At 46.3% G+C, this 16,311-nt stretch overlaps 1 protein-coding gene across 1 annotated transcript in view; it reads left to right on the plus strand.

Annotated features, from left to right (window-relative positions):
* The window catches only part of LOC119433223 (caspase-7), a 34,358-nt gene extending 18,652 nt beyond the window's left edge, over positions 1-15,706 (plus strand). The window contains exons 6-7 of the mRNA XM_037700376.2: positions 4,394-4,517; positions 9,943-15,706. Of these exons, the coding sequence (XP_037556304.1) occupies positions 4,394-4,517; positions 9,943-10,181 (363 nt within the window). The 3' untranslated portion in view covers positions 10,182-15,706. The remainder of the gene's footprint in view (positions 1-4,393; positions 4,518-9,942) is intronic.
* Positions 15,707-16,311: the final 605 nt, after the last annotated feature.

Genomic DNA, 16,311 nt, shown 5'->3' on the forward strand with positions numbered 1-16,311 from the left:
GGACGTGAGCTTTTGGAAGCAGTGTTAATATATAATTCTGGATCTGATATGTGCCTTAGCATGACTGTGGTGGCACCTTTAAACAAAGAAGTGTGATTCATGGGCAGCCACAGCTAGGCTGGTTCATTCAGTTCTGTTTTGTTTTTAAATGAAGCTTTATAGGCTCACAACTGTCAGCGTTGGTGGTGGTGTCACGCTGAAAAGTGGGCAAATCCTGGTGACAGCGCAGAAAGGGTTCAAGCTCAATAGCACATACCCCTGATGGCTTGGGAACCTGTAATGCGCCTTTGAGCTACCCTTGTCACACGTGGGACCCAAAGAGACAAAATCACCCGTCTTTCCCCTGTCGAGACAATGGGGGTAAGTAAACAGTGATTCCACTCCTGCGCCAACTGCGCCAAAGTGCGCCAATTAGGATTTACTGCGCCATCCTGATACAATCGACGAAAATTGCGCCTAACTGCGCCAAACAGTCTCGGATTTGACGGCGTCTATCGCCAATTGCACCACCGGGGAATTAAACGTTCATCGTGACGATAGGGCGAGCCTTAGTTGCAACCGTAGCTGCAAACAGGAGACGAGAAAGCTCTAGCGCGTACGTCCCAATTAAGGTCACTGGAACCTGGAAAGTACCGCAGCCCTTTTCTCTTAGCCGCCGCGCCGCCGATTGGTCAGTTGCCGTCAGGTGATCACTTTCCACTATAGATGGCGGATCTAAGCCGCGCCGGAGCAGATAAGCAGACAGACATCGCTCGCACACGCCGCGCGTACGAGTCATCAACGAGGTCAGATTTTGCATTTTGTATAATTTAATGTATATTTAACTTTCATAGACTTAAAACAAAATGAAAGGAAATGCCCGGGTGCTGCACGTTCGGGTGCAGCAACCGCCGGCAGTCCGGGAAAGCGCTTTTCGCGATACCAGTTAAGCGGAAAGAGCGACAGCAAGCGCCGTGCTATCTCTGGCTGCACCGGATAAAGAGCGACAAGTTCACTCCCACTTGGTGAACTTGTTGATATCGCAAAGCTGAGAAGCTCCTTGCGGTATTTCATCGAACTCCCTAAATGCCATAATGTGATGGAAAAGCTTCTTCGCGCATTTGCTTTGAAGACTGCGGTTTGCCTTGAGTAAACAAAGCGAGGAGATGCTCAGAAATATGCAGAACCGAGCAAAATGTGGCTTGAAGAGCGACGGAATACGGGCGGCTGTGTCAAAAATAACAAAGTGTAGTGAGAAAACCACTGCAATAAAGATTGATCGACCTGTCAATGTTGAAAATTAAAATATAGATTTTCTCGTGTGTTGTTTAAACACACGAACATGACCTGGTTAATTCTGTTTTAGCATCCCTTTTCATGTAGTGCAGTCAGGGACCGTTTATTTTCGTAGAAATAGATCTGTATGAAACATTTCGTGCGCGGTTAAATCAGTAGCCACGTTACAAAGCGATAATATCCACGCGTATAAACGATTTTGTGGCAGCGCTTGATACCTAGTCATCCGAAAAAAAAAAATGTTGTGTGCCACACGAGCATCGGGATCGCTTTGCATTTAGAACGGGTGGCGCACAGTTGAATGCTTCACTTTCCGACTGCAGTAGCCGGCCGATTTTCCGGACTTCGCGTGGACTGAAAAACCGAGCAGTCCGAAAAACTCGCCCCCCCCCCCCCCCCCCCCCCATAGAGAAAAAAATTATGAGGCTTAGAGCGGCTTAAGAAAAATGTCGCACTTTCGCCCAAAAGGCGGAGCATCATTGCGATAGCCAATTAATAGACAGCGATACGAAGTCACGATGTTAGTTGTATCGGCCGTATAAAGTTGTAAATATGCGCTTACTAACTAAATAAGCACGGTGTCACGCGCGCACAGGTTACATGAACACATCTCGCAAGCTTTCACCCGCACACAACGTACGGACCGAACAAAACAAAAAAAAAAAAAGAAGAAAGAAAAGCAAGTGCAGCTTTTTAGACCGTTTTGTCGGCCAAGGAAGAGCGGGCATGGCCTCGGAGACGAGGGGATAGCGTGCGTTTACTAATCTTGAAGGCTATACAGGGGGGCACTGGAAGCCAAGCCAGCGGAAAATCCAACATGGTGGCCTCCAATATCGGGTAGCGTGGCTCGGAGCGAGCGATTTAGTCCGGAAAATCCAACATTGGCTCCTAGATTCGTCCGAAAAATCGCTCGCGAAAATGCATTAGCTCTATATGAATCCTGCCGGTACATCTATGAAGTCCGGAATATCCAACAAGTCCGAATTTTTGGAGTCCGAAAAATCCGTCGGCTACTGTACTTGTAATTTACATCGTATCTAGCTAAACGAAATGCGGTTTTGTTTGTGGGTTTCACATGTAGCAAGCCTAGAAAACCCGAGGAAGAGCTGCTCGTCTTTTCCGCGCAATGTTGTCTGCGCTCGCTCCGGCGGTTGCGGTACTTTCAAAGTTCCAGGTTCCAGTGACTTAAGCAGTGCCACGCACGGCGCCGACGCGGCGTCTGCCTTGCAAGGCGGCTCGACGGCAAAGTGCGGTTTCTGCCGAGGCTCGCGGCTTTAAGGTTAATTGGCGATTCATCGGCGGACGTTATCTACTCCGGAAACGCAGCTAGTAGCTTGTTTGAAGCGCAGCATGACGTGGTTATAATAACTGCGTGCCGCCAATGTGTTCATCATTTCTGTTTCTGGATATTACCGATGACATCTGGGAAAACTAGCAATATACGAAATAATATCAATTTGTGTCTGTGTGTGTTGCATGCGCACAAGTGATCTTTTTTCTCCACGAGATCTGCAATAGATGGAAATGTTTACGAAGCTTCTCGTGAGAACATAAGAATTATTCAGGTAAATTGCAACTCGCTTTTTCGAAATACTTCAGGATGTGAAAAATCAGCTGCTCCAAAATGCCAAATTGCCTGCTCCAAAGTGCTCCAAAATGAAATTTTTGATGCTCCAAAAATTGCTCCAAATCATAAGTCCACAGTAGCATCACTGAGTAAAGCTTGTCTTCCAATTTTAGGGTGAGGGCTTCCGAAGCCCAGGTGAAACGTCAGCGAAGAGCTGCCGACCCTGAGTTTAGGGCAAACGAAGCGGAAAGCCTGCGACAGTGTTGTCTTGCCAGAAGCTTCGCTTACCCCCATTTTCTCGACAGGGGAAAGGGCTGGCGATTTTTTATGCCTCTTGTGTCAGTTTTGCGCAGTTAACAGGGCACACATGCTTCCCAATTATCACGTTTCATGAAAAGATTGTGCACATATTGTATGCAATTTTTGCCGTATAGCCTTGTTTATTGCGCCTGCTCTTTTTTGTGGCTGGTTTCAAAGTGTCTTAGGGCGCATTAGCTGGAGCTGTTGTTGGAGCATAGCCTCCTGTATTTTTTAAATTCCTGCCCGGTCACTTCGCAATGCATGGGAACCGTGGTCCACTACGGCAATGCCACATTCCCTGTAATTCTATACCTATTGCTGCTCCACATGAGGCTTCCACATGATGTACAATGAAGGATAGTTGACATGACCCTAACCACACGTGACCAACTTCTGGGAAAGTGGCACCCTTTCTGTGACCCCTGGTTTGTGCATCACTGCGCTGGCATATAGGAGGTTATGGCTGGAGCCAATGCTTCGACAGGGTGACAAGGCGACAAGAGAACCTTGTCAAAATGTTCGCTCCAGCTACATTCCTTGTTCGACCGCCCTACATCACATAAAGCCTCCATCTTGCTGTGAACTTCGGTCTTGTTTAGCTTTCTCTCTAGTAATTTTTGTAGGAGAGTCTGCGGGGCAAAGTAAACTTTGCACTCATTTTATTGCGATAGCAATTATATGGACACTCCAAGCGGATATCTGCCATCGGCGTCGCCGTCACCGTGAAGTTCCGTATGAAGTACAACAGCGATGAAATCGTCGCCACGCGCCGTATGCTGTATGTGCGAGTGAAAGCGCACGAGGGACGCGTGCTTTCACGGGGAGTGAACGCGCGGCGGAGAGCAAACGCGACATTTTGCGTCGCACGAAAGGCCGTGGGGGGACGGGAGGAAGGGAGGGGAGGCGACGTTTAGCTGCGGCACCAAATGCGTATTTATATAAAAACGTTGCGAGGTGAGAAGGTGGTAAAGACTTCCGACGTTGCTCGACGAGTGTCCTTTTCTGATCTCGTCAAAAACCTCCGAGCCGCCGCCAGAGGCACCGGCAACAGTCACCAACGCCCGCGAGCAAAACGCCGACGGCATCGACAACAGTTCTGCACGTTGCTGGGGCTGCTACATGTCCAAGTTTATACAGCTGATAAAACTACTATCCTTACTCCGTATTGCTCTCTACTAATTTGCTATCGCAATTGATGCTTTGCCTTTTGGGTGAAACTGCGACATTTCTTTATCTCCGTTCATATTTCAGGCCTGTCGGGGAGATCGGCTTGATGCAGGGGCCCAAGCAGTTCTGGACACCTCAGACTCGCCTACCCGGATATACCGCATTCCCACACATGCTGACATCTTGGCCGCCTACTCCACAGTGCCAGGTGGGCGAGAGTGAAGAATTACGCAACGTTCGGTGGCACTTTCACTCAGGGGTAATATAAAAAGTGGTGAACAGCTGATAAATTGGGAACGCTAGCATGCTCGGTACATCTTTGCATGTACACGTGGACATGAAGCACCCAATGACGTAGACTCCAAAATGCTATCTTTCTGCAAGATTTTAGGTAGCACAGTTCAACAGTGAATGCAAAATGTTTTTTTGAATATTTTAAAGGGCCCCTAAACCACCTCCAATATTTTTTAAAGATTTCAAGTAAACACTCGCATCGAATTCAGAATGCCATGATGATCAACGATGCCAAACGCAGCAGCGCTACGCTACGCATTGAGGGCGCGCCACAAAATCAAAAAACAATCCTGTGCTCCCCTTCGGGCCTTTCCGGTATCCCCAGCGCTCGTCGTGACGTCACCGAGTTGCATCTGGTGATGTCACCATAAGCAGACGCTGTGAATTGGTCGTACAAGAACCTACGACTTCCGGTTAGTCTGCTAGGAGGTAAGCGCGCTCCCTGCTCTTCCTCGTCGGCGGAGGTGCTTCGACACAGCGTGTCACTGTACGATTCATTATACAGTATAGACCACTTATAACGTAACCGCTTATAGTGCAGGACCGGATATAGTGCGGTCTTTTCAGACTCCCGTTAATTTTTCCATAGCACTCGTGTATACACGTATCACTTATAGTGCAGTTGCGGGAAACGAAATACCGGTTACAGTGCGGCTGCCTGGGAGTACGGAAGTCAGCGGAGGTGGCGAACGTTCCCCTCAAATGGGCGCCCCAAGGAGTGCTCGAGGAAGAAAGAGAGACGAAAGGGAGAAGGGCACGTAGCAAACGAACAGCCAGTAAGGCTCAAACCAGAATCTTGAGTGCGAGTCGTGAAATGTGACGGTGCGCAAAGCGAGTGAGGGCCATGAAACTGCCAACGCCGGCCAACGCTCGCTTCACAATAACGGCAGTAAACGAAACTTCAGGGAGCGGGCGGCGCCGGCACGGCACGGAGAAGGGCGCACGCGGAGACCGTGGAATGTAAGGGAGGAGGGCGGCAGGCAAGCGGATTTCGCCTTGGCAGCTCCGCTGCTTCGGTGGCTCCCCTCGCCCTCCCTCGTAGCTCCCTCACTTTCGACTGTCACCGTGCGCGCCCGCCGCCGTGCAGGCGCCTCCGCTCCAGCCAGCCCGGCGCCAGCTCCCCGAAGGTTCGTTTTCTGCCGTTATCGGGAAGCGGGCGTTTGCAGGCGTGGGCAGTTTCGTTGGCCGGCCTGGGACAGCGCCGCTGCTTCCCTCTGCGCCATAGCCGCAGCGTGCAAGGTCAACACATGACTAGAAAGTAGAGGAAGCATAAAGGAGAAAGAAGGGTTCACTGCCATTTTCTACGCGTGGCTACGGTAGCGTGGCTGAGACGTCGACACGTACACGCATGTTCCGGCGCAACGCAGCATTGGCAACCTTGCCATTTGAGAGAGGGTAAAATTTCCACCGCGTTTTTTCTTTCTTTCTTTCTTTTTTTTTTTTGTTCGCGCGCGACATTCTCCTAAGCTTTTACTCTATGGCGGTGCTGGAGCAATGCCGGTCGGAGGCGCCGCTGCGTGAATTATTTCAAATTAACGAGATTCGACAGTAAATTGAATGCAAACGTTCTAGCCACATTCCTCGACTGTCGCATACTCGGCTCGGTGCACATGTTTTGCATATGTGCGGGCCTGGAAAATTGTTGCTTTGGTTATAGTGCGGTACCACTTATAGTGCAGATATTCACGACTTCGGCGACTTACGTTATAAGTGGTCTACACTGTATTGGTGAGCCTTTCTAGACGTGCGCGCAACACACGATCCATAGCGGCACGCTTGGCAGGAGCACGGCAGCAACAGCGGGCAGCCAAGAAGCACGGAGTCGGAGTAACCAGAAGTTGACAGTGTTTTGAAAGGCACGTTGGTGATGACTCATGTCACGTGACATTTGGAGGAGCACTCAGCAAGGAGGACAGACCAGCCGACAAATGTAGCTTAGTGAAGGAAAGAGTGAAACGAGTGAGGGCCGCGTTTTGATCGTCAAATGCATGTCCCCGATCTCCTCGTTAGCATTAGGCGATAGTGAAGATCAGTGAGGAATAACTGGACCAATTCAGATCAGTGAGATTATCATCAGCCAATGTAATGTCTGCTGCAGGATGAAGGCTCTCGCAGCTATCTCCAGTTACCTCGGTCTTGCATCAATTGATTGCATCTTGTACCTGGTAATGTAATTCAGTGATATGGTCGATTTGTTATGGTGATATCAAAAGACGAAAAGGTTTCATTGATTGCAACGGAGACTGTGGTCAAGGAGTTAGCCTGCAGGTACGACACTGGAGCTCTTCATGAGTACATGGAATTCTATGCCTCATGGGGTTTGCAACGCAGACAACATGCTCTTTGTAGAGCAGTAGTGAAGAATGGTATTGAAAAAAAAAAGGGGGTTAGGGGGAGGAAGAAGGAACGAAGGCAAACCAGGCCACTTGTCCAAGGTTCCCTGCATCACGAAAACACCACAGACTACTATCCTGATGCCCTTTAGTGAAGTGAAGGTTATGTGAAACTTTGAAAGTCACATTCTGGAAACTGGTTCTTGCCTTTCTGTTCAGCGTGCAGAGCTGCTTTCTCCGTTACCGTTTGGTCTATTTTAACTGTGCTTTTTTGTCATGTTCTTTGAGTTGCAGTGCAGGACGTGACATTCTCACTTTCCAAGTTTGACTATTTCTAAATTTATGATATGGCTGTTCATTCCCCCCAAAGTGTGTTTTGCGAAGGTGATGCGAAACATCAAAAGAGAAAATTTTGTAATAACTTAATTAGCGCACAAAAAAAGAAAACATGGGACTGACAGGAACGACACGGACACAGCGTCAGTCCCTTGTCCTTTTTTTGTGCGCTAAATAAGATATTATGGTATAGCAACATGCCCCAGTTAATGCTCTTTCAAGGAGATGTTGTGTTAAAAAAAAAAAAAAAAGATTTAAGAACGTCACTGCCTTTAGCATACATTTGGCTACACATACAATACTCAGTGAACCTTCGACTGCACTTCGCAAGTCCTCGAAACCCTCCACGAGGTTGCATACAGAAAAAGTCTCTAGAATGATATGTTCTCAAGATGTCACTTTGGAGCTTTTATGGAAGCATAAAAAAGCATTCTTATTTGTATCAATTCCTTGGTGTCATGAGCCTTGGCTTTTTCGTAACTGTGGGAAAATGACCATTTTTCAGGCATCTAAGAATTAACATTTTGGAACCATGAATACACTTTAGCATGCAGTGCAACATTTTAATTTGTAGAAAACTAATTATTGTTATACAGTCAAAGCTCGTTAATACGTACCTGTTTAATGTGTAATTACAGTTTTAACGTAGTCGCGAATATTCCCCCTCCCAGCCCCCATTAAACCCCATGTATTGGCTGACTGCTTAAGCCATAGTCGCTCATTGCCCACCGAACGGTTAGTGTGTACTATTTTCTTTTTTGTTCTTCACGCACGGGCACAAAATCGGCAAAATCTCATGTGCACAGACATTCGATTCTTGAGTTCCAATGCCCGGACGACAGCCGCCAGCGATAGTGAACTTAAGACGTGGTCACCATGACATATTTCCTGCTCATGCAGCTGTTGCTGATTGCCACGCTCAAAAGCATGGCCTTCGAGATTAGTTCCCGGTAATGCGAAGAAGCCGCTGATAGGGGGGGGCGAATTCGCTGTCGCCGTCGAATCCAGTTCAAGTAGTAACCGCGCTGAAGCACATTTTATTGCGAAGCGCATTTCTGCCATCACCATGGACGTCGCTTTGAGGTTTCGTATTAAGTCCAAACACGGCAACATCATTGCCGCGTGCCATAAGCTGTATGTGCGAGCGAAAGCTTGCAAGGGTCAGCCAACTCAATCTCGCGCGTGCGAGGGAGAAAGGCGGAGCGAAAGCGCGCTGCTTCTGTCGCGCGCGAGGCACGGCGGGGGAGGCGAGAAAGGGGAGGTTTTACTTTGGCGACGGTCGCCGTATCTTGAAAGCGACGTGGAAAAGTGCGCGCCCGCGTGGGCCTCATCTTCAAAGCGATCTGCAGACAAAGTGCAACTAACACCGGTGTGCTTTCAACGTCTAGTTCGCGTTGAAGCAAGAGACGACACGCTTGCTGCTGCTGCTGCGCCTCCGCACTAAGCGTTCTAACAGCAAGTTTCTGCGCTCATCGAGCGAGATGTGTTCATGTTTACCTGTGCACGCATTACACCGTGCTTGTTAATTCAGTTAGTAAGTGGGGCCTCGTGGACAAATTGGCTCGCGGCCTGCCGAGTTCGAAGATGCCGTCGTCACGGCAAGGTCACCACGGCGGCAAGTGAAGGTAACCGATTTTTTGCTGCCTATATACCTGCAAATAAAGCCTCTCTGAGTGCGTGTGTTTGAGAGCATCGTGACATAGTTCTTTTCCGGCCGGTAAGTAGCCGCTAAACTGACATTGGCGGTTAATTCGTACATCGTTTTGTGTGTACCTAAACGTCGTTCCCGGCAGACTACGTATTAATGAGGTTTGACTGCACATAGGTTGCAAGACAAACGAAAATTTAAGAAATCGCAAGAATTTGCAAACCCAACATTTTTGTGCCCATTTTAAAAGGAAATACTAGAGAGTTTTAAAATAGGGGCCCCTAAAGTTTGGGGCGCCAAAGAGCCTTGCAGGTGTTTGCATTGTGGCATGCAGGAGTGAAGAGTTTTAGAATAGGGCTTTGCCTCTGTGGATAGTGTCTTACACTTGCAGCGCCACTACAGGGTCAAAGAAAAGCTGTTATAAATATGAAAATAAAATGTACCATATTATATTATGATAAAAGTAATTTACACTTGACTGTACTAATGCTCCACAAACGGAGCATTAGGAACAAATAAGCAGCTTATTTGCATACACAAGGCTCTTCGAAGAGTGCGAATTATCACGGTTTGGCCAGTAAAGTTTGGCTACCTGAGTGAGGTACGGTACCCTAACTCCACTGCCTAGCTTCTCGTATTTCATATCTGCTATGGCTGCAGGGACCATTGCTCCAATTCGATTGCGCATAGTTGGCGATTTGAAATATTCTAAGGCTATTCGAAAAATATTCATCCTTACGAATGGTGACTGTTCGATTCGAAAACCAAATCAAATACAACAGTATTTGATTCATCATTCGAAAGATATAAATATTCGCACACCCATAAACGATTTCAATGTGCTGAAATCTGCGATCAAAATTGTCGATCACCGGTGTTCAATTTGAGCAGGCAGGGTAACGAAAGGGTTAACAAAAAAGAAAATTGTTTCCGAAAACCACAACGCCCACCCCCTCCTTAACAGAAGACAAGTAAACCTTGACTGACTGACTGACTGACTTGTGCCTATGCTGGTGTTGCAGGTTTCTACTCGTGGCGTAACACAATGCGAGGCTCCTGGTTCATCCAGGCCCTCTGCTCAGTGCTTCGAGAACGGGCGCAATCTGCAGACCTGCTCTCTATGCTGACGGTGGTGTGCCGCCAGGTGGCATTCCACTGCGAGTCGTACACTCCAAATGACCCCCACATGCACCGCAAGAAGCAAGTTCCTTTCATCACCTCCACTTTGACCCGGCTGGTCTACCTCAAGCGGCAAAGCTGAAAGCAGCCTCCTCTTAGTCGCACTGCTCACCAAGTCGAGCAGAGCCGCTTTACAGGAATCATCGCATTCGCAAATGCGCCTCTGCTCAAAGCTCTCTGTGAAAGAGGTTTCAAAACATCTTTTATTGAAACCTGACCAACGCGCTGAAATTAGTGTGATGCCTTTCAAGGAGCATTATCCCAAAGAAATGTGTGAAAAGGAACTAATATGAACAGAGTTTCACCGGCTGTCTTGCTTAGCTTGAAACAAACCTAAAAAAAAATGCAGCAGGTCCAACGAGTTAGAATCTATCTACCGCGAAGCTCTGTATGAGTGCATAAACAGTCAAAACACAATTACACGCATGCACACACAAACGCGCAGGCGCTCACGAATCATACCGAGTCATTCAGCAAGGGAACAGCCAGGCCACGGTCACAAAATTAGGCGAGGTTTGCAAAGAAAACCTTCACTTTTTTAAAAGAAAAAGGAAGTCCTACATTAGGCGACTAGGATCAACGACACCCAGGTGAAAATATTGCAACTGGTGACAACTGGGACCAGTTAAAGTGGCTTATGGCAGAATTCCCAGTGGGGACCAGTTGCCAGTTGGTCCCAGTTGGGACCAGTTGCCAGTGGGTCCCAGTTGGAACCAGTTGCTAGTGGGTCCCAGTTGGGACCAGTTGCCTGTTGGCCCCAGTAGGGACTGGTCGGTCTGCTAGTGGTCTGCAGCTGGGTTCAGTAAAAATGTGACCCGATGGGGCCATTTTTTTGGCTCCAGTGCAAGAAAGACAAGCTTGGATCATCATCAAATGTTTATTTGATGCAGTCTACAAAGTGTCATTCGATGTAGCCACCTGCAATCTTGATTGAGAGCTTTTCGTTGACTTCAACCAAAGGACGTCCTTTTGAGGAAGTGGTTAAAAAAACCTGGGCAGAAAAATACACATAGAAGCAGTTAAAAACAGGGGTGCTAGTTACCACTAAACGTAATTAACCTGGCAATATTTGCTTCCACATTAGAATAATGTGGCTCCGCAATTACCAAACTAAGTTTAGGACAGTGTGATATATGCTAGCTCAAAATGTCTATCATAATAAAAAATTACGCCACATGACACGACAGGACAATTATAAAGCACACAAAATCAACATGATATGTGTGTTCCATCGTAACAGTAGGCAGATATAAGGAACTCTAGACAGAAATCTTGCACAGCGTTGTCGGAAACAGGCATGTCATTGCTGCGACGCACACAGCAATCGGCCCGACGCCACTGTACAGAACTACTTACGTCCACCATCAGGATAAAAAAAAAAAGAAGAAAACACTTCATACTGTACTATAGAATCATAAATAAGAAGTATAATTACCTCGAAATGGTAAATCGGCACCTGGGAAAACGCTGCACATCGATGCATGCTGATAGATCCACAAAGCCGCGAAGGACAGGGGTAAAAGAGTTGCCTTGCGTTGTTTTGAAGTTACAACAGCAGCCACAGATAAAAACTATCCAAATGTACTACCGCACGAATGAGATAGCGCAGGCGCTAACACCACGGGTTCCTTAAAAACACATCGTTCAGTCACAAACATGCACGCACGCCTCGCGTGACGCCTCGCTACGGTGGCTAGCCTCGCCTTGACATGGCAGCCGCCATTGCACACGTGCTGTGCGCAACTACGGCTGACTACGGTCGCAGTTTTATGTCTTCCCTGCCCGCCGTGTTCCCTTCTCTGCGCTACTGCTCTTTGATGTTAATAAATATTACGGCCTTTTATATGCGGTATCAAGTTAGCAATTTAGATTAAACGTTTAACATTTACTTTATGCACACTTCAACAGAAAATACGACACTGCTGAAACTTCAGCCGCAAACAAATATGGTTGCTGCTATTGCACCGTCGTTCGTAAGCTGACCGGGCACCGCGATCTGCCTTGCAGATTACGACTAGTTGTTCGGTTTTTCCTTTTTTTTTGTGGCGAAGTATTCGCTGTACTGTAAACATTAGCAACCCAACTCAACGACTCATCGCGACGAGGTTCAGTGAAGCAAAATTGGCAAGACCATGTAGGCGCACGTCACTTTTGTGTATGTCGCTGAGATGGCCATTTCTAGCTTAGTGCGCTGAAACTAATGCAAACGTACGAACGCAATCTGCTGCACAATTGTACAGCAGAATTTTTAATTATTCAGTGATTAATTAGAAACACGTGCCTCTCCATGCAAGCAAGCGGTCCGCTAGTCTAATTTTTTATCAATTAACTTTCACCAGCAAACAAGAGCTGCGGAATCAAGCAATACATGTTGTATCAGACCAGCAACAATCAGCATAAGGCCAATAGAACCAATTAGTCTAACGGAGAAACTAGTAGACATGCAACACTGATTGTGTAAGACTAATAAGTACAATACACAGGGCCATTGGTCTTACAGGTAAATCAGTACGACTAATAGAAATTTCTGTCAATTGGTTTAATACAAAACTGTATTAGACTAATTATTACAAACTTCTATTAGAATTTTCGCTAGGGTTGCTCAAACTGCCAAACATAATTACTCAGTATAAGTATATAGACTAGCTGCTGCTGTCTTAGCAAGCACTGCATGTTACTTGCTTTCAGTTAAACTTCTGTCACCATTTCATTAGGATCCAAACTGGAACCAGTTGCTACCAGTACAACTGGTCAATGCTCCAGTTGGAATCCAACTGGAACCAGTTGATTCCAGTACAACTGGTCAAAGTTCCAGTTGGATCCCAACTGGGTCCAGTCACTCCCAGTATAACTGGAAATTGTTCCAGTTGGATCCCAACTGGAACCAGTTGCTACCCAGTTGCTTTCCAACTGGGACCAATTGGTGTGCAACTGGGAGCAGTTGGTTTCCAGCTGGAACCAGTTCATCCCAGCTGATCCCAGTTGGATACCAGTTGGAAATTTTCACCTGGGCACATTGTTCGTTGTTGTCTTGAGTTACTCGGACTGGTTCATTAGTGCAATAACTAATCAGTCGAATGGGCACCACAGACCTGTTGAGCTCTGTATTAGTAATTTACTCTTCTACAATGCCAGAAAAGGCACTCTTACATGGGAGAAGGCTTGATAAGCCAGTAAACACACTGAAATGAAAGATCGGTGGCGACATTGCTTTGAAGTTCCTACATTAGCTCGCCGTCGTGTCACGGATTTTGATGCCGTCTGCTCATGCCTACCTAATCTTTCATCGCTAAAGATTTACTAGCAAGTTCTGAGATCGTTCATTGTGCCGCAACTGCCCAAATGTGAAATATAGTTTGAAATCTGGGACATCACACGGATACACCGGTGCCACGGTGCCACGGTTTCAACATGGAATCTAAAGATGAAATTTTGGCTTTCATTTTCTCTTCAGATAACCAATTTTTACTGCAACAGTAACGAGAATTAAGTTTTGAACAATTGTAATATCAGTCTAAACTGCTTTAGTGCTTTAAGTATACAAAATTTGAATAAGTCATTACAGTTAATAACATAGGTCACTTACCTCCAACAAAGCAAAATGATGTTTCACAGTCTGTGCAGTGCGGATCCCGAAACATCACTTTATTTCATATTGTGAGCAATGGATCAATATGGGCCCTGAACTGTTAGATTGCCTACAAAGTAGGTAGATAGGCAGGTATAGGGTTAACCAGCATGTAGGTAAACATGTTCGAGGCAGCATGCTTCCAGCTACCCCATTTCACTTATCAGCACGAGGGATTTGTAGAAATCGTGAAAATGACACTTTGTTTTGACATTGGTTGAGCTTCCTGTTTTATTATATAACAATACCTTTATCCTTATACCAAACTGTGTTGTCACGTTGCCATGACGATACAGAATAGAACTGCTAAAGCCTCAATTAAAAATTTAACTCTTTATTGGGCATACTTGTGCCCAGCCAAACAAACAACACTCGAAGCCCAATGATAGCGATGAGCACAGTTGTAGAGAATCTAATCGATAGGTCAAGCATGTTGTGCTGCTAAGCCCGAGGACATGGGATCAAATCCCAGTCACGGCAGCCGCTCTTAGATGGGGCGAAATGCAATAACGGCCGTGTACCGTCCTTTGGGTGCACGTTAAAGAACCCCACGTGGTCAAAATTAATCCAGAGTCCCCCACTATAGCATGCCTCATAATCATATTCTGGTTTTGGCACATAAAACCCGAGATTTAAATTATTAATTTTTGGGTCGAGTGTGTCGGCTATTTCATCATCAGCCTATATTTGTATGTCCACTGCAGGACGAAGGCATCTAATCTCCAATTACTCCTGTCTTGCGCTAGCTGATTCCAATTTGCGCCTGCAAATTTAATAACTTCATCACCCCACCTAGTTTTCTGCCGTCCTCGACTGCACTTCCCTTCTCTTGGTATCCATTCTGTAACTCTAATGGTCCACCGGTTATCCATCCTACGCATTGCATGGCCTGCCCAGCTCCATTTTTTTCTCTTCATGCCAACTGGAATACTCGCTATCCCCGTTTGCTCTCTGATCCAAGCTGCGCTCTTCTTGTCTCTTAACGTTAGGCCTAACATTTTTCGTTTCATTGCTCTTTGTGTGGTCCTTAACTTGTTCTCAAGATTCTTTGTCAACCTCCAAGTTTCTGCCCCATACGTTAGCACCGGTAGAATCCAATGATTGTACACTTTTCTTTTCAACGACAGTGGTAAGCTCCCAGTCAGGATTTGGTCGTGCCTGCCGTATGCACTCCAACCCAATTTTATTCTTCTGTAAATTTCCTTCTGATGATCAGGGTCCCCTGTGAGTAATTGATCCTAGATAAACATACTCCGCTACAGACTCTAGAGGCTGACTAGCGATGCTGAATTCTTGTTCCCTTGCCAGGCTATTGAACATTGTCTTCAACCCCACTCTTCGGCTATTTTTACATTACTAATCATACGTACCTGCATAATTGCTGGTGCTCGCGTACCACTACTTGCGTCACACGTAATCTGATTAGACAAGATTCTCTCACAATAGAATTGGTCACCAACAACATTCAACAAAGTTTCGATACATTCAGGCATGTGTTGCACTGGGCGATAACTTTTAACAGTTGTCAGCAGTTGAAAAACTGTCACTGGAAAAAGTATGAAGAAGGTGCGTGTGTCAGTATTCTGTCGCCCTTTTAAAGGAGCGCTGACACTCAATTTCAAAGTTGTAGTAGCTCTACCACACACTTCTCACTTGTAAAGGGATGACACTTGTCAAGCATGCAGGTTGGGTTAGGCCTAATTTGGACAGCTGTCTTCCTCCCCCTCATGGCACCGGTTTCTGTCGGATGGAGAGCGTTTCCTTGCCTGTTTTTTCTTGGGAATGCGATGGCGGTGACGTTAGCCAATGCTCCCAACATTGCTGGCATCCTGTTAGTGAAAAGAAGGTGGGGAAGAGACGCTCCCTCCGGACAGAAACTGGTTCCGTGATAGTGACACGATGGGCAGATGTCCCAGACCTGACATCATCATTACTAATGATGTTATAACATACCTGAATTTCAGGATGTTGTGCAGCAATAATTATAGTGTTAGAAAAAGCAAACAAGAGAATTGCAACCGTTTTGACTGTGCTTGCGCTTGGCAGCTGCAGCAATTGCAGGACCAACCAAAGTGAGCCAGTGCATCATGATGTGATGGTGTATTCCTTGTTTTTATCGCCCCACCTGCCGTGACACGCATTAAAACCTCCGCATATCATTGCCTGATTATCATCGAAACTGAAACTGGTTCGTAGAAGCAAATAATACCATAAATTAATTAGGGCATTCTGACGCTTTGCAGAATTTTGTCTCGGGTTTAGAAAGTTTGGACTTTCAACTGATTACAAATAAACAAAATGGGAAGTCAAAAATTTTGTGTCACTACTCTAACTACGGGAGCCAATACCCTGAGCTTGTCATGACCAAAGCATTGCTAACACTCAGTGGTTGTTAACTTTTATGTTTTGCAGTATTGACATGAATGAGTTTCTTTCTGTTTACTTGCATTGTGCAAGTATTCAGGCAAGTATTCTTTTACTGTCTTGTCATATGATTGTAGCCATGTCCCATAGAAATATTTTTATTATTGTGAGGTTTATGAAATGTATGTTATTTTTTCACTGGATTATCATCACCTGTGCC

The sequence above is a fragment of the Dermacentor silvarum genome, chromosome 11 (genome assembly GCF_013339745.2).
Source record: "Dermacentor silvarum isolate Dsil-2018 chromosome 11, BIME_Dsil_1.4, whole genome shotgun sequence".
NCBI classification, from domain to species: Eukaryota; Metazoa; Arthropoda; class Arachnida; order Ixodida; family Ixodidae; genus Dermacentor; species Dermacentor silvarum.